General features: G+C 48.4%; 6 protein-coding genes across 11 annotated transcripts in view; 2 read left to right on the top strand and 4 right to left on the bottom strand.

Moving 5' to 3' along the window:
* LOC131266523 (ADP-ribosylation factor 6) overlaps window positions 1-4,512 on the bottom strand; it is a 30,941-nt gene extending 26,429 nt beyond the window's left edge. Inside the window, exons 1-2 of one of the 6 annotated variants that reach the window (XM_058269075.1) lie at window positions 4,420-4,512; window positions 3,469-3,646 (exon numbers count right to left, since the gene is read on the bottom strand). The gene's annotated coding sequence lies outside the window, so the exon portion shown is untranslated. Of the gene's footprint in view, window positions 1-3,468; window positions 3,647-3,724; window positions 3,740-3,897; window positions 3,993-4,076; window positions 4,190-4,363 lie in introns of those variants that run through there. The other 5 variants (XM_058269076.1, XM_058269078.1, XM_058269079.1 and 2 more) reach the window with 5 other exon arrangements.
* A 330-nt stretch (window positions 4,513-4,842) lies between these two features.
* On the top strand, window positions 4,843-7,097 carry LOC131266516 (smad nuclear-interacting protein 1). Its single transcript, XM_058269066.1, has 2 exons — window positions 4,843-5,408; window positions 5,472-7,097. Exons 1-2 carry the CDS (start codon window positions 4,960-4,962, stop codon window positions 6,979-6,981), a joined length of 1,959 nt encoding a protein of 652 aa, XP_058125049.1. The 5' UTR covers window positions 4,843-4,959; the 3' UTR covers window positions 6,982-7,097.
* Window positions 7,098-7,099: 2 nt separating this feature from the next.
* LOC131266513 (elongator complex protein 2) lies at window positions 7,100-9,889 on the bottom strand. The gene is made up of 5 exons (XM_058269063.1): window positions 9,725-9,889; window positions 8,282-9,659; window positions 7,908-8,211; window positions 7,354-7,839; window positions 7,100-7,279 (listed from the first exon to the last, which is right to left on the bottom strand). The coding sequence occupies exons 1-5, from the start codon at window positions 9,845-9,847 to the stop codon at window positions 7,165-7,167; spliced, it is 2,406 nt and encodes an 801-aa protein (XP_058125046.1). The 5' UTR covers window positions 9,848-9,889; the 3' UTR covers window positions 7,100-7,164.
* Window positions 9,890-10,317: 428 nt separating this feature from the next.
* On the top strand, window positions 10,318-15,420 carry LOC131266514 (ARF GTPase-activating protein Git). Its single transcript, XM_058269065.1, has 6 exons — window positions 10,318-10,816; window positions 10,892-11,568; window positions 11,635-11,877; window positions 11,967-12,221; window positions 13,451-13,629; window positions 13,693-15,420. The coding sequence occupies exons 1-6, from the start codon at window positions 10,759-10,761 to the stop codon at window positions 14,429-14,431; spliced, it is 2,151 nt and encodes a 716-aa protein (XP_058125048.1). The 5' UTR covers window positions 10,318-10,758; the 3' UTR covers window positions 14,432-15,420.
* A 1,105-nt stretch (window positions 15,421-16,525) lies between these two features.
* Window positions 16,526-17,562, bottom strand: LOC131266528 (dynein axonemal light chain 4). Its single transcript, XM_058269085.1, has 3 exons — window positions 17,494-17,562; window positions 17,144-17,227; window positions 16,526-16,691 (listed from the first exon to the last, which is right to left on the bottom strand). The coding sequence occupies exons 1-3, from the start codon at window positions 17,560-17,562 to the stop codon at window positions 16,527-16,529; spliced, it is 318 nt and encodes a 105-aa protein (XP_058125068.1). The 3' UTR covers window position 16,526.
* A 1,045-nt stretch (window positions 17,563-18,607) lies between these two features.
* On the bottom strand, window positions 18,608-27,366 carry LOC131266510 (pre-mRNA-processing-splicing factor 8). Its single transcript, XM_058269060.1, has 8 exons — window positions 27,278-27,366; window positions 26,766-27,031; window positions 25,931-26,693; window positions 25,737-25,862; window positions 24,492-25,353; window positions 23,567-24,391; window positions 23,278-23,470; window positions 18,608-22,937 (listed from the first exon to the last, which is right to left on the bottom strand). The coding sequence occupies exons 2-8, from the start codon at window positions 27,019-27,021 to the stop codon at window positions 18,799-18,801; spliced, it is 7,164 nt and encodes a 2,387-aa protein (XP_058125043.1). The 5' UTR covers window positions 27,022-27,031; window positions 27,278-27,366; the 3' UTR covers window positions 18,608-18,798.
* Between the last annotated feature and the right edge of the window lie 112 nt (window positions 27,367-27,478).

The following is a 27,478-nucleotide window of genomic DNA, read 5'->3' as shown; positions in this document are numbered from 1 at the left end:
TTTTTCATAACATTTCTGTGACATTAAGCATGCTAAACAATGGCAAACTTTTCAAACAACAAGTCAAATTTTCGGGGACCCAAACAAAATCATACAAAAAAAGGTTAAAAAGTACCAGATTTTCCCTCCCCCTCCTTCTGGCGCCGTGTGCACACATTCCAAGCTTTCACCACAAGTGACCTTTAACACCGACCTTCCTTCCCTCCCTGTCGACGCAGGAGAAGTGGGTGAAAGTTTCCCGCTTGTCGTAAAGTCGGATAAGTAAGTAGTAGTCATACACTGCAGCGCAGTCGAGGCGGCAAACAAAAGTGACCACAAACTCACGGGTTGTTGCTTCGTAGGTGGTATTTTCCGTCGGAAGTGGCAAAGGGGGCAAGAATGGCACATTTTTTATCGGGAAAACGGAAACAATGGTAGTAGTGTGGTGTGGTGTGGTGAAAGGAACCCTTTTTTGTTGCCGCCGGAACGAAACATTTACGAACAACGGTAGCAAAACAATGCTTCAACGACATTATTGTTGCGGTGGGATTCCCGCTGTTACGTTTTATCTTAAAAATGAAACGAAAATCACATTTAACTTACTTTCCTGTTGGGATGGATGGGTTTGTTTACGTCTCGTTATCATAATTTAAATGTTATATTGTTCAAATGTTAAAAATCTGCACCTTTCAATGGAAACTGGTCCACCATGTTACCCTATTTTCAACGACAAGTTCCACAGTGCAGTTTTTTACCCCACACTGAACATCCAAATAATGCAGTGCCGTGGCGCAGAATCAAGGAAACTGTCACCGTAGTAAAAAACAATCGCACAATCACACGGTGGTCTCGAGGTTGGCGTCAAGATGTGTGCCGCCACCCGGAGGGGAAGCATAAAACAAAAAGCCGGCGCCGTCAGTTGCTTTCAGGAGGGGGGTTTGCGAAAATCGGTTTCGTCTATCTCCCCCTTGCGGCACTTCCGGCGTTCTACCCCCCGTCCTTTTCGATGTTTGCACTCTTGAAATCCTGCCCTCATCCTCTTAGAAAGGCATTGCACCAGAACGGAAATCAACCGCGCTTCCCTCTCCTCCGCCGGTGACCTTTTCCGGGGCGCCTAAAAGAAAGAAGGACAGCAATTAAAGCAGTTCTACAACAAAACCTTACTCATTTTCAGTTTCGAGAGTTGCGTCGTTCGTTCCGTGACGCGCTACATACGTCATCCAGTCATTAATGTGCATATACACACATACGAAAGGAGGGGGCTCAAGGAGCATAAATCCTTCCTGCTACAGGATCTGTTCCAGGATTTCGCCATGGCCTCATTTTTTGACCCAACGGAGCAGAAGCCAACTGCAAACCACGGAAGGCTTTACTTGATAATGAGATTAAAATAATAAGGAATAATCGAAGCGATGAAAAGTACGTCGTGCATCATATGAAAATCTTTCAAATTCTTACTCATACGTGCTGTTCTTCAAAACTTCATTTAAAAAGACGTCCTTTCTTTAAAACAAGATAACTCCGGTATTAACTATGCTTGAGTGTTTTGTGACTTTTTCGTAGCTTTTTATATTTTCTTCTTCCTCAACAGTTGAAGCCGAAGCTAAAAGAAAAAAGGCAACATAAAGTTTCGTTATCATAGAACCAACACTGAACCACAGAAGCAACATCCGCAACATCCGCAACGAGACAGCGGAAGCAGAAAGAACCTTGGATAAGGCAAACGTAAGTATGTGCATTGGCTTCCTCTGCCTTTTATCTGTTCAAGCTTAAACAACTACAAGAACTCCCATGCGTTCGGCAAGTAGCATAAAACAATTAATCAACTGTATAAACTGTCATTTACACCCTCCTCCTTTTTTTAATCGCAATCGCAATACCATTTGGCTTTCAATTACCGTTGACGAAGCATTGTTATGACATTCTATGTAGCCGTAATGTTTTGACAATTGAATGGTCAATTGATAAAGCGACGCTTAGAGCTATCGATTGCTAAATTATCCACCTCGAACTTCGTTCCCAGCCGTCTGCAGATCTCGTCCCACTTCTAATGCTCTGAACGAAAATACACACCTCTGTGTGCGCCAAAACGATACGGTTTCGTGTTCCAATAACGTCTGCTCGCGGTCGTCGTCGCCAATTTCGACCTCCTGCTTCGTCCTCCTTTGGTGGCCTCATATCTTCCCCCCCCTGGACTAGGGGGGAGGACTGACATTGCATGAGACGATGAGAAACTCAATTAGGTTCCAGCCATGTTTAACCCTCGCAAGAACTGGGGTGCCCATCGTCCGTCGGACGCATTTGCCGGGCAATAGACTAGATACTAGATTGGGATAAATTTTCCCAACCCTAACCCCCGGCGTCGGGGGGCCACAATAAAGTCGATTCTTAAAAAGCGATAGTTGGGGTACATGCATTTGGCAGAGGAGTGTGTGTATTTCTCGATGCTAAATCGATTCGATGCCAATCCATTTGGCCATTTAAACTGGATCGTGCACTCGAAATGGCCCGTATATTGAAGAACGCTTTTACTCGTTTCTGGTCGTTTTTCGATCACGTGATCGAAAAGAAATCCCTCCTTTTGCCATCAGCTATACCTGTCGAGCTTTTCCACCGAACCGAGACCCTTTGTAGATCCTTGCGAAGAAATATGATGTCCTATTAATCTTATTCCATTCCTTTTTTTTCATTTTTAAATACATATTACCCATCATCTTGAGTGAGGGACGTGATTGTTTTAACAAAGGTCTTCGTTCTTTTTTTTCTTAGCCCACAGCAAAACAACGTAAAAAAGGGTCCCGGGTTCATGAATTTCCTCTCACCTCTAGACAGAAGTAGAAATAAAGTGGTAGAATGATCCTTTCTTGAGTAACCCCCCCTAAGGCGCGGATCGCTAAAAACCAGATTTACCGCTCCGGCAGGCATAGGATTGTCCAATGAAACTATTAACATTGATAAACATGCGTTCACTTCAGCAGCGACACACACCTTGAGTAACATGATATGCAAGTTCTCAGATATCACCACAGCACAATGCCACAGCTCTAACGCTTTCTGGGGGGTGAGAAGATTGAGACGTTCGTGCGTTTGAAAGGGGATTGGAGGAATAAAAATAAGAAAATAATATACAGATAGTACTCAATGTTTATAATTACACGGGGTAATGGTGTACACGGCCCTGTTTCCAGTCAAAACCAAAACAACGAAAACCAGCAGCATAGCAACATCAAAGCAATCAAAGTTCCCGTTGTCGCGCACCGCGATGGATTGTGAAAGAAATCGATACAAAGGAAATAACCGACAATTCGCTAAATTCAGCGTAAAGAAAAATCACACCAAACGAAGGATGCACACAAAACGGAACCAACAAATTCTGGGAAGTGATGCAATGCTCCCAGTCGAGCGCTTGCCGGACGCCATCGAAAAAAGGTTGGTTGTTTGCGATGGCCTCATTCTCTGGCCGTGAGAGCAGCAAAAGGGTTAACTTACCACTGGAAAGATGATCGTGTGTCCTATGGTGCAGTTACGGTGTCGAGATTTCCTGCTGCAGAACGGTGTAAGTTTTCTTCTTCAAACACTTTCCACACTACCGCCACCCGAAGGGACGCACATACGTTTAGCTACACGATTCAAACACACAAAGTACTCCTGGAACAACACTGGCTCGCTGCAGATAGAAACAAGATTAGTAAAAAAGAACTTACGGATGTGCCACTAGAAAGTGAAACATCGGAACGCACTGCACACTGTGGGCCCACTGCAGAGCTGCACCAGCATTTCGTGGCACTTCACACACAATGATGCTGATGCCAGTCTGCTGCATCGAAACGAAACCCGTGTTGTTTTGGGGGCAAAGCCATCAAGCACAAGCTCGCCGAGAGCTGTTTCACGAAGCAACTGAAATACTTATGCACGCACGGGAAGCATAATTTCTTCACTCTAAACCGGAAAACAACACACAACAATGCCCATTTGCGAGCGACTCGATGCCATCATGACCCGTCAACGACGTTGCTGATCGAAACTAAAATTTTTCAAGTCGTCACCAACACCCTGCCCAAAAGCAGACACGGACAAACGCACACACCCTCTCGTACATCATTCACTATCTCGCTCGTGCTCCTCGAACGTTTCACTCACTCTCTTGCATACGCGCATGTCTAGCTCAAATGGAAAAGAAATCACGAATCATAAATGTTGAAGAGGATGAAATTGACTAATTGATTCGGTCGCTTTTCACCGGAAATCACATCGCCCGGGACCCCTTAGAATGCGCAGGGATCCTTGCGGAAAAAGCGTAAATCCGCAGTCTCACTCGTTAATGCTGGAAGCGATATTAGCTCAATCACATATCAACACGGCGTTCCTGTCATGCTAGACAAACCATTGCTCCTTTTCGCCACTTTCACGCAAACGCAACACCGCACAATTATGCTTTACGTTTGACTGATGCTAGGATGCTCCACGGTTTAAAGAAAACCACCCGATCTAAGCAGCGGCCGACATGGACGTGCGCTACGATTGAAATCAAACCGACAACTGAATCATTTCCCTTCCCCTGCTGTCACCTGGGCAGCTCAACACAAGCTATTTGACAGATAGTCATAGCGCCATCTTGGAATCCAATTATATTCGACAATTATTGAATGGCTTGTGTTTAATATGATTCTAAAACTATGCAATAATTGCACAGTGATTTAAAACACATCAAGTTTGACTCACGAGTGAAGCAGCAGGTTACAGTAGCTAAAGTATTTCTGCTTTATTCTAGTAACCATGTCACTGACAGATCACAACAACTGACAGTCTGCCTCCTTTCCTCCTTCCCTCCTTCTTCCATGCCATTAGGCAAAACAGTCTAGTACCGCCATCTCTGACGATAGCCGAAGGATAAGCATTCTTTGCAAAACAGTTCAGCTAGAAAAGTGTACAATAATATAGGATAGTGTAAATCCCGACAGTAGCCAAGTAGTGTCTGTAATGTATTCCGATGGTAGTGAAGACAGCAGTGAACTAGACGACACTGGCCGCGATAAAAAGGCCCAAAAACGGTCGGGTGGCGGCAAGTCCGTGGAGAAGAAAAAGAAACACGAAAAGCACAAGAAACACAAGAAATCCAAGAAGCACAAGAAACATCGGCACCAGTCAGAGGAAGTGGAGAGTGAGGAGAAAAGTGACGACGAGTCGGAACATTCATCCCGAAGGAATCGAAAACAACCGCAGCAGTCGGAGGAGCGAGCCACCGGAAAGGAAGCAAAAGATGACCGTGGTTTTCCGAGGGGACGACAGCTGTCGCCGGAAGTACCGCCGCGGCATGATAGGGAAGAGAGGCTGTTGAAACAACATGGTCCCTCATCACGATGGGACAGTCCGGGTGTAGGCGATGGACGTCATGTTCACGGTAGTCATAACTACGATCATTCCAAGAGGTAGGATCGATAAGCAAGGACATCGGGAAAATTTCGTGCTAACGATTGTGGTTCCATTTTCAGCCAGCGAACCGGTAGAATGGAAAGCCGGGATGATAACAGCCAGCAGCGAGACGAGAGATATCAACGAGAAAACAATCGTCGCAGGTCTTCTCCTGGGGCGCGTTCTAGATCACCATCACCGTCTGGCCGTGGACGAGCCGAGTATCGGGACCGACGTCGTCACTCAGATGAAAATAGTAAACGTGGGGGTGAAAGTGTGGGCCACCACCATCCTGTTTCAGCTCGCAATGACGAGCAGTACAACAGAGGTAACAACAATGGTCGGGAGCATCGAGCTGCCTCCCCAACGCATCAGCACCATGAGGGACGGTTTGATGACAGGAGATTCAACCAGCGAAATGATAATTATGATAAGTACAACACGGGTAGAGGAGTAGCGCAGAGAACAAACGATGACGGACATCAAAGACGCAACCAATCTCCGAATCACGCTTACCGTGGACAGCAACAACGTGGCCGCGATCGACCGTACCAATCCGACGAGCGGGAAGAACGTCCATATAACAGAAGCGACAATCGTGGCGAATTTCGGGATCAACAGCGTGGTAATCGGGACTGGAGGGGTCCACCGGATGAGCGAGATCGTAACCGTCGCGATCGGAATGAGGACCGAGAACGAGATGCACCTAGAGGCAGACCAGTTGAGGTTAAAGTTGAAAGAACTTCTTCGAGTCCACGTGGTCACAACCGAAGCCACCAACCAGGGAACCAGTCCGAGTCCGCTGTAGGGCAACGTCGCGGCAGGGATCGTTCACCGATGGGAAGGGGACCAAGAAGAGCACCTTTCCGACCGGGGCAAGATAATGAAGAAGATCAGTTCGAATGGGGTGGCGGTCGACGAAACGCGGATTCCCAACAATCCTCCGGGAAACCACACGTTCCCCGGATTATCAAAGGGGAAGATCGGGCAGTCGTCAAGAAGGAAGAACCCGGCTCGGACTCGGAGTCGGCGCCACCTCCAAAGCAAAAGCCCAACTTTGAACTGTCCGGAAAGCTGACGGAAGAAACGAACAAAGTCAACGGTACAGTTATAGCGTACGCCGAGCCACCGGGAGCTCGAAAACCGAAGCGTCGCTGGCGCCTTTATCCATTCAAAGGCGAGCAGGCCCTGCCGACGCTTTACATCCACCGGCAAAGTGCGTATCTGATCGGGCGGGATCGGAAAGTGTGTGACCTGCCGGTCGATCATCCCTCCTGCTCGAAGCAGCACGCGGTGTTTCAGTACCGCCTGGTACCGTACCAGAAGGAGGATGGAAGCACTAGCCAGCGTGTCCGACCGTACATCATCGATCTCGAGTCGGCCAACGGGACGTTTGTTAACAATAAGAAAATCGAACCGAAGCGATATCTCGAGCTGTTCGAGAAGGATGTGCTCAAGTTTGGTTTCAGCACCCGCGAGTATGTTTTGCTGCACGAAAACAGCAAGGATGATAACGAGGACGAGGGTTACGAGGTGTCCCCAACGTCGAAGCCTTTCGCCGGTGCCAACAGCAATGTTGGACCGAACTGAAGCTCCTTCGTTTCAGATATTAGATGAAAGGTGAGGAGCGGGTGATCGAAAGGAAAACCGAATAAAGAATACTTCAGTAGAACGCCGTAGATGGTGTTCTGCTTAAAACACTTAGTTTAACACCATTGCTTTAGGTATTTATTTTATTCCGCCAATATTGTGATCTTATGTTTAACTACATTCTTACAATTCTATACTGTAAATACGAACCAACCCATCATCACCGCAGCTCGCCAGTTGATGATCGTCAACATGTGGCCGAAATGATAAACGTTGAACGGTCTGATGGTGAGCGTATCTGAAATGAAACGAGAATAGGATGAATATCGTTCCGAACGAACCACACGCCATGAACAATGAAGGTATGCTTACGACTGATCAATGTTGAGCAGCAGATTCCACTGGCCCAACGCGTACAGCTTGATGAAACCCTTCTCCAACCCAACCGCCACCAGGTAACGCTCATCAGATAGCTTCTTGCGGCCGAAAGCAACCGCCGTTATTGATTCATTCTTGAGTTCAAGCACCCGGTTCGACGTGAAACACCCTCGACCATCGGTTCCTTCTGCATGCTGGCGGCTCCAGGCCACAGCTTTGCCATCACGAGAGCCAGTAACGAACGTTTCCGAATCGTGCGACCAGTCGCAACACCAGATGATACGCGTATGAACTCCATTCGTTTTATCCGAACGCATCACCTGCTTAAAATCGACCGCGTCTTGTTGCCGTTCGTACACGGAAAACGTACGGTCACGCGAGACGGCCAACAGGAGCCGATTGTTGGGTGCAAAGGAAAGCTGCGTGACCGTTAGCTGATGGGCTGCCAGCTGTTGCACGATGCGCCACGTTTGTGTGTCCCTTTATCGAGAAGAACACGAAAACAATTAGGCAAAGCCTCGTTTTGGTGAATTTACGGTTTCTCTTACCAGAGTAAAATTTGCGCATGGTCTGAGGAAGTCGCTCGACACGCAGACGCTATAAGACTACCGTCGGATGAGGCAGCAATCGAGTACAGTTCGTTGCCATGTCCGTAGAGCTTCTGAATTTCTGGCCAGAGTGTGTTTTGCATCAACGTTTCTTCCGCTGGCGGTGCATCCATTGAAACGGGGTTGAAGTAATGTTCCGGATACATATCCTTGATGTGTCTGCTGTCCGCTTCCGGTTGCTCTACTTCGAACACCGCCTTGTTGGACAGCCCGAGTGAGGGCACCGACGCTCCCATTGGATGACCTGCAAAATTAGGGGAAAGAATGCTTTGTATTAATTCCTTACGGAACAAATTGTTGTTCATTGAACGTACCTTCCACAATCGAGTCACCTTCCGGATCTTCCGTTACACGGCACAAAGCTCGAAAGTTCTGTACAAAATTGGACGGTGCCTGAAAGACTCGAATTATTTTTTCTTCCGCCGCACTCGCGAGACGATAGCGGGACAAAAGGGTCAAACATTGCATATCGTAACCATGCACTTGCGGGCGTCCTATTTCGTGCCACGTTTCAATCTGGTCCTGTGCCGCCCTTCGCCAGGGAGCGTGAATTCGTGTGGTTTGATCCATCGAAACGGTCATAAGGAACATGCCCCCGGTGGGATCCCACGACAGATCGCGTACACCACCAAAGTGTCCCCCGATGATGATTCCCGGTTTCCACAAGCCCGGCTGCTCCGTATCTTCGTGCCACAGATGAAAACTACCTTGGAAACCGTGCCCGATAATGGATCGTCCGTCGGGAGAAAACTTTCCACCATAAAACCCGAGCGAAGACCCACCGACCTCACCGACGCGGACACTCTCCATCCAAACGCCACTCTCCGACGGTGTCCAGACGATGAGGCTTTTGTCGATGGAACTAGACAGCAGCTGCAGCTGGTTGTCTCGCGTGCAAAAGTGAACTCCGTACACCCACCCCTCGTGGCCTTGTAGAACCGATTCCAGCGATAAGGCGTAATGGTACTTCCCGCCGTCTTTTCCTACCACCGTGAAAGTTCGCTCTTCGAGCGTTATATCTTCATCGAACTGAATTTCTTCGATGGGTTTCTGTGCTGTCAGGGTTTTTCTTGGCGAAATGCGCCACAGTCGTACGAATGTATCTTGCGACGAACTGGCCAACAGGTAATCATCACTGTCCGGCAGCCGGGTACAAGTTAGCCCACGTACCCAATCCACGTGTCCGCGCAGTTGCTCAACTTGCACAAATTTGGCCCCGGACTCCGGTTGGGCTGTGTCCGGTTGCGAAACGCATAGATTCACCATGTCTGTGTCGGTGGTGTACGCCAGCATGGTTGCATTCGATGCGACCAAAGCGAACAATTTGAGGCCAAACGTAAGTCCCGTCTGTAAGTCGATGGTTTGGGAGCAGACAAACTCATTATCATTCCCGGCGACGTGCCATAATCTAATTGTGCTATCCACGGATCCGGTTGCTACGATTAAGTTGTTCGATGCATCAACGAAAGCATCGACCGATGTCACCCCTCCTTTGTGGCCGCTCAACGTAAAACGAGCGGGCGAAGATGAATGCTCATCGCTCGTATTCCACAGGATGCATGTCCCATCGTCGGAACCGGAGGCGAGATGAATTCCACCGTTGCAATCGCTAGCATTCCGAATCGCACAAATTGCGTTAATCCTCGCTTTGTGACCAAACAGTGTTCCCACGATTTTCACCGATCCATGGAACTGCAAAAACATGGGTTAAATGTTGTGGCCAACATCATTCGTATCAAAGTGCACCGTCTACGTACCTGCGGGTTAAACACGGCAACAACGTTATTTGCGGCAAAGTATATCAGTCCATCGTCACCCCAATCGAGCGATTCCGGGGTTCGATTGCACGCGATGGAAGTGTAAAGTGTTTTCAGAGACATTTTGCTAAACTACGGCAATGATCACAATCCAAAATCGCCGACAACAACATGTGCCGCGAAGGCCGGTGATGTTTACAAAATTAAAAACCACCAACTGTCAACTTCATCCAGGGCAGGGTTGTAGTGCGCTTTGTGAATTTGCTTATGAAAGTTCAATGAAATTAATTAATTAAGAGCTAGTCTTCGAAATGGGTTTAAAAATATGAAAATCTTCTGAACGTAAAACATTCCATCGAAAATGTCCACCCACATCAGGCTTGAATTTTGCTAATTTGCCGTCGTTCATATCCAACCCTGCCCATGTTTGTGGACCAAGAAAGGGCCGGAAGAAGTGCGGGGCGGCTTCGGCATCGAGAATATGTCAAATGATTTTCAGTCTTTTTCCCTGCTTCTAAACATAGAACAGTGATGAAAAAGGAAGCAAAGCAATAGCTTGAAATATGGCGACCTCTGTTGCGGTAGATGAATCGCCCTCCTCTGTCTAGAATCACGGTTGCTCCAGTTGGCTTGGGCGTGCGTGGGTGCAATAGTGTGCCGTTGTAATTGGTGATCGTTCTAATTGTTGGGCCAGTGAACTGGAAAAGTGTACCAATTTACGTTACTAATGCCGTTCGCTGCTCCTGGCTTCATCATTTCTGCCGTTCCTCCCGTTGCCTCATCTTCACGGGCAACCTGTTTTCCACGAGAGCGATTTTCACCCAAATCCGGTTCATGGAGGACGCATTGGTCTAGGCATAGAAACGGGTTTATCGGAAAAAGTTGTTTTGAACTATGATCTAGTAACCTTCGCCTATCTTCGTCGCTCAAAGTTTAGCGTACCCTTTCCGGACGATCCGACCAGCTAATATTAAACGAAATAGTTCATTCAGCAGTATTATCCAAAAACGGCATAGATTTTTTAAACAAAAATAATGTCACGTGCCAAATCGCGCATCCAAACGGACGTCTGTGGTGACTGTGGCGGTGCAGGTAAGTGATGTTCATCGCTTGCAATCGCATAGTGCACCGGATTTAATCGTGACTCACATCATCTCTTCTCGCCAGATCCATCGTGGGCGTCGATCAACCGTGGCATTCTGCTGTGCGCCGACTGTTGCTCGATCCATCGCAGCCTCGGGCGGCACATTTCCCAGGTGAAATCGCTCCGCCAGGGCAGCTGGCAGGTGTCGGTGCTGAATTTCGTCAACCAACTGAATGCTCACGGTGCCAACAGTGTGTGGGAGCACTTGCTGCTAGACTCGGTGTCGCCGAAGAACCTGAAGCGTAAACCAACACCCAAAGATGCCGTGCACCCGACGAAGGCGGACTTTATCCGCGCCAAGCACGTCAACCTGGCGTACGTGCTGAAGCCCAGCTTTCAGGTCGAGGAGGGTAGCAGTTTGGAGCTGGAGCTGAGTAAACAGCTGCACGCCAGCGTGCGGGCGGGAAACTTGGAAACTTCCCTGCGGTTGCTGGTGCAAGGGGCAGACCCGAACTTTTTCCACGAGGATAAAGGTTCTACGCCATTGCATGTGGCCGTAAAGTCTGGCCAACTGTCGCAGATTGAGCTGTTGCTGGTGTACGGTGCCGACGTTACCGCACACGATGCCCAGGGCAACAGTCCGCTGGAGTTGGCGCGACAGGCGAAGAACAGCGTCATCGCCGAACGGCTGCTGGAGGCCATGTATGAGGTGACCGATCGGTTGACGTTCTTTTTGATCGGTAAAAAACCGAACCATGCGGTACGTATCTATATTAAAAAAACAAAACCAACGATATACTAAGTATTTCTTGTAACGTCTTTCCAGGCTGGCCAGCATCTTCTTATTCCCGATCAGTCAAAAAAGGAAATGAGTGAACAGTTGAAAATTGCACGCGGGAAACTACAGCTCGTCCCGAACCGGATGTTCGAAGAGCTGGTCATGGACTTGTACGACGAGGTAGATCGCCGGGAGACGGAGGCCATTTGGGCAACCAGTGCACTGAATCCCGAATCCGGTGCCGTTCCGTTCCTCCCAACAAATCCACACCTCAGTGCCACCCGAAATCAGGTACGTCTATCAGTTCTGAGTAGTAAGCGTTTAACAATTTATTTGAATGATTCTAATTCCCATCCCTTATTTCCCCATTTGCGGTGCAGGGTCGTCAAAAACTGGCCCGCTTCAGTCAGCCAGAATTCGCTGGATTGTTGATGGACGTTCTGCTTGATGCGCACCGGCGTCAGAATATGGCCAATCTACGCCCAATCGATGGTCCGCTTCCGGCGGGTTTGGCGCAGCTGAAGATTTCCGCCATGCCGGGTGCCCGCGATTCGAACCTCTCCGACGACGAACCGCTCTACGATGCCGTCGCGTCCGACGATGACTATGCCGCGCTGGCACCGGTCGCGCAACAGGTAAAGTTTCTCATGCGCCAGAAGAAATCCGTACTCAATCATAACAACAGCTTCGGGTGAATTGGCGCCAATTGTGGTGGTGTTGGCGATGGTGGTGGTGGTGGAGGTGGTGGTGATGGCCAATTTATGTTGCTTGCAATGTTTCTCATCGTGTGCCGTGACGTTTTGAATCCAATCATCGATGGTTTCGACTTTTGGGCATACAATGGTTGCTCCAGTACGAACAACTTCGTAGTCTCAGCGAAGCGGCCATTTCATGGCCGGAAAGAGAAGAAATCGACACTTAGATCAAACGAAGCGGAAAAGGTCTCGAACGTTGCACTACTAACACGCGTTAACAAGTATAATAGAATAAAACCAGCAAAGATGGACTGGGAAAAAGTGGACGAAAAGTGCTTGATATTTAAACGACATTTTAAAGTAGCGAATACATTAACGTTTGTTAAGTAGTTTAGTTATTTTGCCTTAACCTTATATACTGTGCTTTGTTTCAAATAGTTCTACATATTTAAAAAGAAATGTTTTTACTTTGTATGCTGTATGACGAACTAACAATTGCAAACAGCTACAAACTGTAGTCTGCTCTTTAAACGTATATTATTCATACATTCAATTATTTTAGTACGTGTTGTTTATGTTTCTTTATCATTTCATTCACTACAAATTAAACTGTGAAAGTAATTAAATTTAAAAAAAAACCCGTTTGCCAACATCTCAATACCAAACCGTCCGTTTAGTAATGAAAGTTAATAAAGAATCAGAGAAAAAAATGAAAGATGACTAGTTTGCAGAACTGGTTGGTACTAGTTTGTTATCTAGGGATGGTTACACACGATAGGTTACACAGAATTTCGATGCCAAAAGTCTGCTGATTCATCAACACGGTTTTCGTAGTTAATAAACGTAACATCGCCCGCTAACATGAACCATCGACCTTCTTTTCTTCTTCTTTTCCTTCTTTTCTACCAAAATAACCAATAATGTTACGTGTATATAACACCTTGTTCTCATCATATGCATGTGGGTGTGGTGTTCCGTCTTCTGCATCATCTTGTTGCCTCTTGTACGCAAAGTAAGTTTGCTTCTCATTAATTGTGTTTTTCCTAAACTCTAATACATTCCGGAATCTCCGTCTTGTAAGAAAAAACAAGAGGTTGAAAGTGCGACACGGTGTTACTCGAAGGTAAATGATTATGATATTTCTTTTCAATTCATGTAATAAAAAAAAGGCCCTAGTGAACAAATCGTCTCCCGCGGCCGTCTCGAACGTGGAGGTCGAAACGTTGCGTCAGCGAATACAGGATCAGGAATTGACCATCAACGAGCTGCGCAGCATGATACACAGGCTGGCGTCGGAAAACAGTCAGCTCAAGTCGCACTTCGATACACAGGACCACGAGGTGCAATTGTAAGTGGAAAAGTTCATCTCCTGCTCGATCAGGTTGTTATTAAGGCATCCTTCTTATTACAGACGGAACGACCCCACACTCTTAAATGGCGCAACGGGAGTGGTTGAAAGTTCTCCGGATGCTGCGGTCGGATCCCGGCAAACGACACCGTCGGCAGCGGCAGTGGCAGCAGCGGCAGCGGCAGCTGCGGCCTACGCAAAACGACCAGTCAGCATGTACGAAACGCGGCAAGCGCCACGATCGGACGAGAGTCGACCGCCCATCACCCAGAGTCTTTACTCGATGGCGCCGGCCCCGAACCCAGGTGCAGCGGATACAATGATGTCGCACAATCTCGGACCGGAGGGAAGTTCCTCCGGCGGCGGCCAGATGCCTCCGTTCGAGGAGGTAAAACATCGGACGGATGCGGTGGCTCGCCGCATCAAGGAACTGTTCGCCGCCATGAAGGATCTCGCGCAACGGGAAGCGTTCATTCCGTGTGCGGAACGGATACGACTTGCCGTGGTCGACCTGATGAGTCTCTTTCCCGGTTCGCTGATCGCGAATGAGTCCATCCGCGGTGCACTGCAACAGCTAAACTACCACGCGAACCTCATTCAGGCCGAGTGCGCCCGGTTGCAGCAGTGTCTGGCGGCTGAAAATGGGCAGCTTAACGGTGGCGGATCACCGGGTGGTGCTAGCCAGGGGGTTGGCAAGGGGTTGGGCGAAAGCATCCAGCAGAGCATGGAGCAGGTACGCGGCTGTGCGTACGAGCTGGCGATGTCAACGAAAATACTCATCACCCACGTGCAGCAGTCCTAAGGGACGAAACAATCATGATGCATCGAAAGCCTCGAGGCTTACCAGTAGCAGGATGGAACACCACACTAATGTATTTACACTATTCAAGCCCAGATCTTAGGACCCTGCATTGGTTTTTGTGTACTCCAACCTTTAATGGATGAAAAGTTTGAAGATTCTTTTCCAGGTTTGCCTTAATGGAATATAGCAGCATTTTAATTTCCTATTTTAATTTTCATTTATGTTCCACATCCTATTAAATCAGTTTAACTTGTCATATTCAACCCAGAGTCGTAACCCGTACAGTATTTATCCGCCGACTTTCAGAAGCCTTTGGCTCGAACGCAATTAATGTTATTAAAAACCACGTGGGACCGGAGCAATCGTTTGCAATATGATTTTAGCAGACACAAAATATACACGTAACAAAATATATTCATATATACATATATACATATACAAAAATATATACATAAAAAAGTGCCAAAATAACAGAGGAATAATATTGCCCCTAGGTTTTACTGACACAATTAATGCGAGCACCAAACCCAATCGCTCAACAAACGACAAATAAACTCATTGTTGGCTACAGCGGGACGCGACAGTAGATCGTTTACTTAACGATCGTCCTTCCCTAACGATTCTAAGGTTGATAGAGTTCTCTCGTTTGTATAATCGTGGACCATTTTTTATGAAATTTTACATTAAACTAAAACCTAACGAGGTTGCAATAACCGATCGGCAGTGAGTGATGTGAAGTGTTTCGTGTTCGTTTTTATCCAGTACTAAAAACAATCAGAACAAAGTGTACTCTAACAAGGAGTTTGATACAGTTAGAGGAACTAGGAATGTTTGTATGTGCCCACCCTGATGTGCAAGTTCATAGAGATTTTTTTAAAAAGTATATAACGTTCCCCAGTTTGGGTCGTCAGTATATTGCAGCTATTTATCGGCTATTCGAAACACGCGGATGCTGAAACCATAACGATGTTAATAAAACTAAACATAAAAATGACAAAAATTGTTCCACTTGGCGGTTTGATACATTGAGCTGATATGATAGAATCGTTTCGGTTTATTGAGAAAAATACGTTGGAAATTCTGTTACATACAATGCTCTATGAATGAAAATCTTTATTACTGTACTATTCGTGCATTTCAGATATTTACTGGGTAATTACGGTGCTGCTTATTATAAGAGTGTGCTGGGCAAGAACTCTCATTGTCTATCAATCGGTGCTATGTTAAGAAAAATGGAATTTAAAAAGTGGCGATATTGAAAAGGCGTTTAAAGAAGTATCACTCTACGCAAAGCGAACGAATGCACGAAGGCAGTGTTCAGATAAGAGAGCTCACAGGCAGCATTTCGTTCGCTGTGATCTTTCATCGTTTCATCGGTCCTTTAAACAACAATGACGCTGTTAGGCGCAGATTAGAGTAGAATGGCATTGCAGAACGTGAGAAATCAAGCCTCCAGGAAGCGCTGCACCGGGTGGACCGGTTCCCGGGTGGGGAATTCCCGGGAGATCTTCATCGGATTATTATCATCGGGTCGACCGTGGAAGCATTTCCTGCAGACTTCCTTTTCATCGTGTGACGCCCTTTCCTGCTTATTGCTGTACATGTTTTTTGGAATGTTCGGTTGGATTGGCTTTTGGTTGGATAGAAAACATTTATCTTACAGTACGGAAACCAATGGGAACGGTTAAACAATAAAATCCCTCCCCCGGGGGGATCTGTACATCTATACACAGCGTATGTACAGATGGTAAGAAATTTTGGTACATTTTTTTTTAGTTGTAGGTGCAAATAAGAAGGTTTTGTACAAGGTTAACAATTTTATACATTTTCGTCTCTGGGAATGATGGGGGCCGATGGTTGGGAGACGATTTTTCGTTAGGAATATTTTTACAAGATTGACTGGGGCGGAGGAAAGGAAAGTTGGTGTTTGTAGGAAAAGCGAAGAACACAAAAAACGATTACATTTAATTTTTTAAATTTTCACCTAAGCGTCCATTAACAAATGTATTTGCCTCCTATTTAACTAAACATCCTGCTATTGCTAAAAACAAAATTCTAAACCGAAATATTTCGTCAAATTTCCTTTTGATCAAACTTAGGAACATTTCCACAGTACGATCGCCAGGTTGCCGCCGAAGAAGAGATAGAGAATGTTTTTCGTTTCGTACGATACCTCGTACCCGAAGCCTTCGCCGACGACCACGTGCCAAAAGGTGCCGAACTTTTTGTCCATCAGCTCCTTGATCGTTTTCGCTGCAATCTGTGGCGGTGGAACCGTTTTTGGAAACAAACGACAGAACGAGTTGGTTTCAAATTTTATACTTTAACCTTTTCTTTAATGTATAATTTTTCATCGTGTACTTAATTCCGTTTAATCTTGCAGGGGTCAGCGCACGATCAAATCACCAAGAATAGGTGAAATAGAATTGTAAAAAAGAATATCGCTAAACATCTATACTTTTCTTTTAAAGTAGTGAACATTGAGTCGTTTTGAGAAGTACTAAAATTTTATCTTGTAATATCGTAGGAGATTAAACAATAATTTCTCGTTTAAAAAAAGACCTGCCGACCCCTGATTGGAATCACAAATATTAGATAGAAGAAGGAAATATAGAAGGAAAAGGATTTTAGGAAGGATTTCGTTCGGGTATCTTCTCACAGGGATAGTGAAAAAAGGTGGACGAATAATTTGTGCTGAACAATTGCTTTTACCTCGTAGTTTTGTGCGTATTTCTCACACGCTGTAATGCTCAATTCTATCGCCTCGGCTCGGACATCGTCATTCATATCGGAAAACTGGCCCCGTCGGAATAGGTGGCGTTGTTGGCGGTGATAGTGATGGTATTTGTGGTGCAGGTTGTGGTAGATTCGGGATGAGGAACATTTTCATTTGGTGTGTATCAGAAAGGGAGAGTGCGAAGAAAGATTGCACAAACAAGCGATAATGGAAAAAGTTAAACAAAATTACTGGTGGTGCGGAATATTTTAAAAAGGGTCTTTTCTTATGTTTGTGACGAATCTAGTAAGCTTACAATCGAGTGCACCGACACTAACGTACGTACCTTTACCAACGGGTACACATGGACAATCTTTTTGTCCGCCTCACCTTCCGCTTTCGGTTGGTCCTCCATCCTCCCCGTCACTCAGATGGCTTCGATGGGGGATAGTTCGAAAATTGCTACTGGATGAGAAATGAAAACTGATTTGGGTTTTAAAATAGCCTTTCGAACAGCGATTCCATAGGGCGGTACTTGAAATCGATATTTTTGTTAGCAGCGATCACGGCGGTTTAGAACAAAGTTCGCTAACAAACCTGCAACAAAGATCAAGCACAATTTCACTTTCGCGATTTAGCACACACTAAGTAAACGATTTTTTATTGTAGCCTTTATTTCTACATTACCTTTTCCTATCAGCACAACTAAACGAAAACAGTGAACAAAGTGGATCCTGTCGGTTGGAAAATCTTCTAGCCTTCTATTTATCCCGTTGCTATGGTGAATCATCCAACCTTCGTACCGAGAATACACCGAAGGATTTCGAATGCATCCCGATGGCGGCATCCTAGCCATATTCCCGTTGCTATAGAAGCCGGCAGGGAATGTTTACTGAGAAAACGCATGCGCATTGGGACGGAGGGTGCGAAAAAAGGATATAATCACCCACCGTTTCGTCTGCGAATGCAAAAAAATACAGTGGACTCCCAATCATCCGAGATTCTTCTATTTTTTTCCTATCAAACACTTGTAAAGAAAATTAACCACAGAAGAGAAGGTTCCCTCAATAGGTGCCTGATTTAGTTAAAAAATACTAACGAAGATCGATGTGAATTGTTTGTTTGATTTGTTCAACATTTTCTTACTGTGTATAACTGGGAGTTGACTGTAGTTTTCAAACGTTTTACAATTCCTAGCACGTGGTGCGGGTCAGTTTTTGGTCTGAAGGGGGGTTTGAATGTCCCTGACTGGGGTGACGATTCCTAACAGAATCTTCTTGTGTAGGGGGAAGGATAGTACAACCCTCCTTTGTTTTCCTCCCCGATAGCGAAATGTGATAAACACCGCATTAATCATGTTTATTGGATTATTTTATAATTTTGAAACCATATTTGTGACATAAGCTAAATACGAACATTATAGTGTTTAAAGTAGTCTTTATTGCGATAGAGATATGATCTACAGTACAGCAATTAAAATACATAAAAGATAACGGAAATCATCTACCATCTCCGTACAGAGAGAAAAAGGACTTAATATATTTACGTCTTCGTCCCTTCGTCCATTCCTTATTGTTACTAAAACATCAGTGTGTTACCATCGAAAACAAAAAATGCCATCCTTTTCGTTACATGTAAGTTAGCTCCTCCATTAACCGAACATATCCTCCCGATCGGCCCCATTGCCATCGCCCGCCTCCTCCAGGCTCGAAAACAGCAGGAAATGGGACGGACGATGAATCTCGTGGTAGAACTCCTTCGGGTTGGCCAGCTGCAGCTCGTACTTCATGTTCGGATCGTGCCGCACGCCCATGAAGTTGTAGTTCCAGCTGCCCTGCGCCGGTACCATGAAGAAACCGAGGAACTTGTTCGACAGCAGCATCTGGACGCGCTCGTAGTGCGACGGCAGGTATCCCTTCGGGTTGTTGCCCTTGTCCGTGTTCTTGTGACCCCACTCGTACCCGGACGGGGTCAGTTTGTAGGCCGTGAGCGAACACGAGCCGGGCGTGAAGGAGCAGGTGATGACGATCGTCTTCTCCCCGTCCCAGGCGGGGTTCTCCGACATGATGCGGGCGTGCGTCGTAATGTCCTGCGGGGAAAGCTGCGGCAGTTCATTAGGTTGCGTGTGGATCCATCCGAGCGGTTCCATGTCTTTCAGATACTGATGGGCGGGAAGTGTGTTCGGTAGGTTGATCTGCTGGTGGGTGCCCCACTGTGGAGGCATCACGATGCAGCGGATTTCCTTCACCTGCGGGTTGTCCGGTGGGCTGACGCCGTACAGGTAGCCCGCTATTTGCGCCCGCAGATCCGAGATGGTGACGAACTTCTTCAGCACATTCTTCGGCAGGATGTACGTGTAGCCCGTCTCCTTGATGTCGTCCGAGCTGACGTAGATGTGGTTCGTACGCAGGTGCAAGTTGGTCGCCGAGATCGCTCGCACGCGCCACTCGGTCTTCGAGCTGAACGTGGTCGTCTCGTAGTTGCTCGTGGTCGAGGTGATGATCTCGTCACCGTGCTTGTTCGTCGTGCGCGTCGTCGTGGCCGTCAGCTGCGACTGTTCCTTCGTTTGCTTCTCGATCTCCGCAATCTGTTGGCGCTGGGCGGAGGGGGCGGAAATTTCCATACCGAGGATGATGTCACGAATTTCCGACTGCGTCAGCGACGCCACATTCACGTTGTTCTTCTTGCCATAGTCGGCCAGAATGAGGTCCTTCAGCTGAACCTCCACCTTGATCCACTCTTCGTCGGACAGCGTCGGCCAAATGTGGTGCGCCTCGGTGATTGTCGTCTTGTCCGGCTTGAGGATCACCTTGGTGCGCTCCGTGTTGACGTGCAGGGCGCGCAGGATGAGGATCAGACGCGAAAACGCCGTGTAGGACGAGATCGTCTTCAGCCAATCGTCGTACAGGTTGAACAGTACCATCTGCGGTTCGGTCGCCTTCAGGATCAGATCGCCAAACTTTTCCACCTTCAGGCAGGCTTGGAACGGCAGCTGCAGCTCCGAGCCCTTGATGACGATGTTCGGGAAATCGAGCAGATGCACCTCGAGCGGATCCAACATACCCTTGCGCGTCACGATGATCTGCTTCGGCTGCTCCTCGACCGGCAGCGAACGAATGAGGGCCGCCACCTCCTCGGCCGTCTTCCACTTGGCCAGCTGACCGAGACGCTTCTGGCCCGCCCACACGGACGTGTGGATGATCTTCAGGAACAGTTGGCCGGTGCGCGGGTTAAAGATGAAGATCGCCCCGTTGATCGGCTTCGTCGTCAGATTTCCCTCGAACGTCTTGTGGATCGTCACGCGGTACACGTTCGTGTCGTCCACAAACCAGATGATCTGGTTCGAGAACAACTCACCGTAGTTCTGCGAGCTCAGGTACGGCTCGGTCGGTTCCGAGCTGTACAACTGCAGCGCCTTTCGGATGCGCTCGCGCAACACATACAACGCCGGGTTGGCCTTCATAATCTTGGCCATCGCTTGCTGGATCAGCGGCTTGCAGCCCGGGAACCAGTTGCCGTAGGCGCTGTGCAGATTGTACGCCAGATCGATCGCGATAAGCACACCGGTCGGCGACGGATAGATCGACATGTTGTCCGTCGTGTAGTCGAGGAACTTGGCGCGCGCGTAACGCTCGATGTCGTGCGAATCGTAATCACCCCAGCGCAGCTGCACGTCGACCCAAAACTTTTGCGTCGTCGTGTTGTCCATCGTGTCCTTGGTGTCGGCCAGCAGCGACGGTCGCGACACGTTCCACTTGTACGCCGGGAACAGTAGAATGTCCGCGCACGACGAGTTCATCTTGTACGACTTGCGCGGATGGATAGTTTCCTTCTGCACCGTCTCGATTTCCAGCGCATCCAGCTCCTGATCGAACACCTGGCACAGATCCATCACGATCGACTCGTGGATCTTCTGCCACAAATGGGCACGGAAGATCTGAATGAGCGAAATCTTGAGCGTCGGAATTTTGCCGTGCATGAAGATACCGGTCAGATCGAGCTGCACCTGGAAACCGACGTACACGTTCGCACGGTTGATCGTCGGTGACCACCAGAGCGTGAAGCGACGGTTCGGGATCTGGTTTAAACCGGACCGCTGGGCGTTGGTGAGCTTCTTGTACTTCATCGACTCCTCGAACCCGGACGCCTTCTCCCAGAACAAACCCTCCCAGGTGGGGAAGTAGGTGCCCTTGAACAGGGTGTGCTCCAGGATGCCCTCCACACCACCGAGCGCCTGAATCATGTCCGTGCGGTAGTTGTTCAGGTTCCACAGCTTACCGTCGTGCCGCTGATGGGTCCACCAGAACGGATTCTGTTTCAACACCTGGTACTGCTTGAACTCCGTCCGGATTCGCCATCCCTTGTCGTACGCCAGCGTGTGCCGATCCTTCTGGAAGAGCGTGTTGATACGCGGAATACCACGATCCCAGCTGTCCTCCAGATCCTCCAGCGTCAGACGGCGGTTCTGCGCGTTCGCTTCTTGCCGCTTGAGGGCATACTCTGCCCATACACGCTGCGAATCGATAAACTCGCTCTCCCACGGCTGAATGTAGCGGTACAAGTTCGGAATCAGCTGATCCTCGTCGTGCGACATGCCGGACCGGAAGTGTGTAATGCCGACGTCCGTCTGCTTCGACCAGCGCAGATCCGACTGGGGAATCAGTACGTGGCCCATACTCAGCATGCCCAGGCCACCCAACTCCTTCGGCGTGTAGAACACGACCGGCGGGAAACGGGAGGGCATTTTCGAGTTCAGTCCGATCTTGATACGCGTCTGAATCTTGTTCTCGCACTTGACCAGCAGATCGAGCAGTTCCTGCGTGTTAACGACCGCCTCGCGGAAGTACGTCATCAACCCGATCAGTGCCGTGTTCCACTTGTTGACGATCTTCGTGAACGTGGTCGATCCGGATGCCATCAGGATCTGTCGGACGCGGTTGTGGAAGCGGCTGAGCGACTCATCGTCCACGCGCAGGAAACATTGGGCCGTGCGTTCCTTGGTGACCTCGTTCTGCAGGTTCCACACGCCATCCCGGTGCGTAAACTCTTCGTTCTGCGTGCGACACTTGGGCAGGATGCGACACTCGAAGCCGCACATGTTGAACAGTAGGTTCGGGTTGTCCTTCGAGTAGACGGACACGAACGTGTTGTCCCACTGCACCGTCGTCACCGATCGCGGCAACCGGTTCTTGATGTCCCAAAACACGGCCCGACCAAGATTCACATCGTGCTTCATCAGACGCATCCGGGCGTCACGCGGCCAACACTTTTTGTTGTTGTAACCGACAATGTTCTCGTTGTTCGGATCCGGATGCTCCGTCAGGTAGCGCTGGATCAAATCGCGCGCTTCCTCCGCCGTGAAGCGGAAGAAAATGTGTATACGATCGACATAGCGGCAGTACAGTCGAATCGGGTGGCACGACTCCGTCGCCACGTCCTGGAAGGTGAGGAAGTCGTTGGGCATCTGCGGCGGACCGGCCATCTCGCTGGCGCGCTGCAAACCGAGCACCAGCAGATCCAACACCAGCCCGTAGTACTGCGCGACAAACGAGGCAAACTGGAGACCGCGGATGATGCCGTAGCTGTTCGTGTGGTTCATGTCCTTGTAGTTGATGACCACGTTGTTCTTGGCCGTCATGTAATCGGCGATGTTGTGGTCAACGATCAACCGGAGCAGACGGTTCAGCAAGGTCAAATCGATCTTTTCGTACAGCTTTTCGAACTTTGACTCGAGTAGGACGTTACACTCACCCTCCGACACGTCCCACACATCCTGCAGGTTGTTAATACCTAGGGGGGAAGAAAAAGCCGGAAACCAATCAAATGATAGTAAGAAGATGCTAACAAAATTCTTTTGAAATTTCTAACTAAATAAACAATAAACACCATTGTATCTCTCTTCTTTGATTCTAGGTTGATTTTCTTAGCCTAGTAGTCCATGACTGGTCACAGCACGATGTCCATCGGAAGCACCGCCAGCGTGAGGTTTGCAACAAGGGGATGAACTTCAACTGTAAAATCTCATTGTCACAAAGCACACACCGGCATGTGTCCAACTAGTTTTCAATGGGGAACTTGAAACGTTTCACATAAATTACTCGTAAAAACAGAACCTAAAGAAGGGACCCACCTTGGCACCATTTATACACGAGCAATGGTGGCGGTTCCGTGTCGCTTGGTTTGATCCATGGCGGGAACAGGCGACGCTTGTCAGCCTCGTACCAAAGATACTGATCGAGGTAGGCATCGGTAATCTTTTCCAGCGGTTCCACGTCATACACCGGAATGAGATGGCTGTAAAGATCCATAAATTCAATGCCGGTCTAAAGGAAAAGAAAAGAGAGAGGGAGAGAGAGAGAGAGAATAAAGTGTAAATAACCAAAGCAACCCGTGATGATGCCCCCTTTCTGCCTTTTTACCTCCTTGAATGCTCGCTGCGTCAGCAAGTGACGCTTAATTCTCGACAGAGCCTCGTGCGGATTGTCGTACGCCTGCTCGATCAGTCCAAGCTCCTCGCGCTGGCTCTGGTTCAGGCGCGACTTTACACTGTACGCCTCTTTGAGACGTTCCAGCGCCAGAATGAGCAGCTTCGTGTCGTGCTTGTACGACAACGGTGGGAAAGGAATCGGTGCGAAACGGCGCGACTCCAGCCAGTGCACGGTGGTCGTGTAGATGGCGACCGCTTCCTCGGGCGAAATGTACGGCCCATCCTTCAGGTAGTTGTGCTGGCGCTCCTGTTCCGCCTTCAGGTAGAGTCGAGTCAGGCGTCCCAGATTCTTCTTGCACACCGTCTTATCAACGGTGGCACCGCGACGGATACGCTCCCGGTTGTAGTGCGCCGTGTTGGTCCACCAGTCCGCCTTCATCTTCACGTAGCGTAGAATCATGTTTTCGATCGGAATCGGCAGCCCGGGCACCTTCCACGGAATGTTCGCCTTCCAGCAGCGCCACGCCTCGGACAAATGCTGCAGGATGGTACGGGCCTTGTTCTGCTTGATGCCCTCTGGCATCATGTCCACGATGTCGTGCATTACCGACGCGCGCAGCTCCAGATCGAAGTGCGATTCGACGCGCTGCTTCGTGACCGTCTTTGCGACGCCCTTCGAATGGCGACCCTCGAACTGACGGGACAGCAAATTGCCCAACCAACGCTCCAACAGCGGCGTGATACCACGCATGAAGAACAACCACACGCGCCATCCCGGAGCCCAGAAACCACATCCGGGGCCTTTTCCTACCGGTCCCTGTGTGACAAAACAAGCCAAACGTATTAATAAATCTCTAGCAACCGATGCATATCCCTCTTGGCAACCGCCCGCCTATTTGGATCTTCCCTCCTCTTACCGTATTGAATCGATAGTAAATCAAATGCTTTAAATCCTTGCACATTCGAATCTGTCGCATCAGCTTGTACTTGTACCGATACATGCCGGTTAGCTGACCGACGTGGGCAAAGATGTACTGCAGCCCGTCGGCCAACTGGAACGCATCGACGTTGTTCAGCCGGTACTGCACGTGCGAATCGATAATCAGCTTCGTCAGACGCAGGATTTCGCGGCACAAATGGAACGCGTTACCGAAACGCGACTTCTTACGCTCCTTTGTGGTGAGCGTTTTCACTGGCTTCAAGTTGAAGTTATAATCCAGATGGAGGTAGTTCAAGTTCTTACGGTGAATCAAAAGGTTCAGCATGTTATACCCCTGGCGGCAAACCTGCAGCCCAGCCTCGACCCAATCGAGCGTGGTGGTTTGGAAGAACTTGGTCGCCTTGAACGAGCGGAACAGATAGCGCTTCTTCTGCGGTTTCGGTTTGCGGTGCTTTAGCGCGTTCAGCACGTAGTATTTCAGCAGCTTCTGATAGCTGACGCGTACCTTCACCGGGTGACCGGGTGGGCAGTGCTCCTTGTACCAGGTCTTAACCAGCGGAATATCGATCGCACGACGGCATCGACCAGAGCGCATATTGAAGGGACGCGGTGCCCATAGCAGTGAGATCCCGTTGGCCGTGTTGTCCGTGTACAGGGGAGTATCTTGCAGGAACGGCTGGACCTCCTCCGAAAGGATGAACTCTTCATCGTCGTCCACTAGAATTTCGACCGCCTTGACCGCATGCCGATGAGCGATTGGGTTGATCAGCGGATCGAAGTAGAAGGCCGGCAGATCCGGATCTTCCGTTTTGATAAAGACCACGTTCGGTGTGTGGTACCTGTAGCAAAAAAGCGATAAAGGGCGAGACTTTTCTTAACCGAACGTCGATCATGAACGATAGATTCCGAGACAAGTGTATTTTTAAAACATAAATCAAATCACAACTTGAACAAATTGTTATAACTAAGGAAATGGAATGTTTGTGGTTTTGAGCAATCGTTTCCCATGACTTCAGTGTAAACAATCAACATTAATCCCACAATATACGTACGATAGAAAAATCCCTTGTTTTAAAATTAGTAGTAAGACAAATTCTAGAGACTAATTATTCTACCATCGTTGTAATACAAAAGTCGTGTAAACGTCTACCACGACCGTGAACAAATCAAAACGATGGAAACAGGGAACGTTATAGAATAATGTCGGATATGCTTAACTCACCATGATAGATGTACGAAGTGTGGCATATTGTTGTACAGATAGGGGAATGCAATACGATACTCCGTACGGATGGGCTGCCGGATGATGATTTTGTTGATATCGTTGAATTCGTTCCAATCCTCATCACTGCAATAGAATGTTTTAGAATAAACATCTCCTTCATTCGACACCTTTCTTAACATTCGTTCACTTACCCAACGTTGTGATCCTTAATCAACGGTTCAAACTTAGGCCCTCCGGGAATGGCCATGTTGAGGGCTTTCGCCGTAAAGAAACTCTTCGGATCGAACAGGTAGAAGAAGTTATCATCCACCAAATCGGTAAGCAGCTGATTACCCAACCGGTACAGTGTGGCCATCTGGGGCAGGGTGAGGTTCCACTTGCGGTAGGTGGAGCCGTTCACGTGCGGCGTACCGATCAGCGGACGGTGCTCGTAGAACCAATCGTGCACGCTGCCATCCTCCTCCGAGTCCAGATCGATCTGGATGGCTTCGAGCGGTTCCACGTCGAGCACGTTATCCGCGTAATCGAGCGGAGGTTCCTCGTCGTCGAAGGGCGGAAAGCGCATCCGCTTGAAGTGCCGACGATCGCGCTTTTCACGACGCATCATGATCCACATCGTGCCCCACTGGGCAATGTAGAGCGGCTCGATGACCCACGGGATCTCGTTTACAAAAGTAATCGCACCGGTGATGTGATACAGGACCGGCACGTCACGGATCTGCTCCCAAGGCATGGGCATGTTTTCCAGCAGCTTCATCACTGCGTGTGGCATGTACTTTAGCGCTCCCAGGTACACGCGCTTATCGTGCCGGTACTTGCGACTCGTCATGTCACCGTGATCACGGATGATCTTCCGGATGTGCTCGGGTGGCATGTCCTCCTTCTGCGCGTCCACGAACCCAAACTTACGCTTTTCGGCAAACCGTTTCGTCTGTAACTGCTGCCATTTTTGAGCTACAAGAGAACACCGAAAAAGAGGACATTTTCTTTATTCCGCCCTCGATACAAATCATTTCGGTTAGGAACCTTTCTCCTGCAGCTTTTCCTCCGTCAGCACCACATCCACAGGCTTAGGGGGACCAGGCGGAATGTGTCCCATCGGCGGAAGTTGCATCTGGGTCGCTGCCATCTGCTGGGCATGTAGATGGGCCGCTTGCTGTTGTTGTTGCTGCTGCTGTGCTTGAGCCTGTGCTTGTGCGTGCTGCACGGCGTACACTTGCTGCTGGGCCATCATATGCGCCGCCCATTGGTTGGGCGGTATCATATATGGCGGAATGGACATGGTTGATAAACTGCAGAGAACCAATCACACACAACATAATTAATCGAGTGTTATTTCCCATGGGGGACAAAACAATCGTCAAATCTTCTGCAGGATAAACTTTTCAAGCACACGTAGTTGCGAAATTGTCCGCCATGATACACCGTGCGATGCGCATTGTGCGTACGGCTCCGCACCCGGCGGTGCAAACAAGCCTCATTTTCATTCCAAATTTAAGGCGTCATTTCCACATTTCACTACCAGATACCATACTTACTTTGAAGTTTACCACCTAAGCAACACTTTTAATGTATTTTTCACCAGTTTCAAGAAGATTTTGCAGAATAAATTCGCATTAAAACTTTCCACACGACGCTAGCAAGGCCGTTTTCACGAAGCGATGCGAAGTGTAAAACAGTGGTGGGCGTTCTGACCAGTACCCAGCAGGTGCGTACGATTCCATCTTATGGATCATAGG

The sequence above is a fragment of the Anopheles coustani genome, chromosome 2, assembly GCF_943734705.1.
Source record: "Anopheles coustani chromosome 2, idAnoCousDA_361_x.2, whole genome shotgun sequence".
NCBI lineage: Eukaryota > Metazoa > Arthropoda > Insecta > Diptera > Culicidae > Anopheles > Anopheles coustani.
This window is presented reverse-complemented; position numbering and strand designations above follow the sequence as displayed.

Bases quoted from the DNA above. Each gene is read 5' to 3' on its own strand.
- LOC131266516 (XM_058269066.1), top strand. From the start codon at position 4,960: ATGTATTCCGATGGTAGTGAAGACAGCAGTGAACTAGACGACACTGGC. The intron at 5,409-5,471 runs GTAGGATCGATA...TTCCATTTTCAG, and splicing joins AACTACGATCATTCCAAGAG to CCAGCGAACCGGTAGAATGG.
- LOC131266513 (XM_058269063.1), bottom strand. From the start codon at position 9,847: ATGTCTCTGAAAACACTTTACACTTCCATCGCGTGCAATCGAACCCCG. The intron at 8,212-8,281 runs GTACGTTCAATG...CTAATTTTGCAG, and splicing joins AGGTGACTCGATTGTGGAAG to GTCATCCAATGGGAGCGTCG. The intron at 7,840-7,907 runs GTAAGAGAAACC...TTCTCGATAAAG, and splicing joins CATGCGCAAATTTTACTCTG to GGACACACAAACGTGGCGCA.
- LOC131266514 (XM_058269065.1), top strand. From the start codon at position 10,759: ATGTCACGTGCCAAATCGCGCATCCAAACGGACGTCTGTGGTGACTGT. The intron at 11,878-11,966 runs GTACGTCTATCA...TTTGCGGTGCAG, and splicing joins TCAGTGCCACCCGAAATCAG to GGTCGTCAAAAACTGGCCCG. The intron at 13,630-13,692 runs GTAAGTGGAAAA...TTCTTATTACAG, and splicing joins CAGGACCACGAGGTGCAATT to ACGGAACGACCCCACACTCT.
- LOC131266528 (XM_058269085.1), bottom strand. From the start codon at position 17,562: ATGGAGGACCAACCGAAAGCGGAAGGTGAGGCGGACAAAAAGATTGTC. The intron at 17,228-17,493 runs GTACGTACGTTA...CGACGGGGCCAG, and splicing joins ATGTGTACCCGTTGGTAAAG to TTTTCCGATATGAATGACGA. The intron at 16,692-17,143 runs GTAAAAGCAATT...CCACCGCCACAG, and splicing joins AATACGCACAAAACTACGAG to ATTGCAGCGAAAACGATCAA.
- LOC131266510 (XM_058269060.1), bottom strand. From the start codon at position 27,021: ATGTCCATTCCGCCATATATGATACCGCCCAACCAATGGGCGGCGCAT. The intron at 26,694-26,765 runs GTTCCTAACCGA...GTTCTCTTGTAG, and splicing joins GGAAAAGCTGCAGGAGAAAG to CTCAAAAATGGCAGCAGTTA. The intron at 22,938-23,277 runs GTGGGTCCCTTC...CTTCCCCCCTAG, and splicing joins CGTGTATAAATGGTGCCAAG to GTATTAACAACCTGCAGGAT.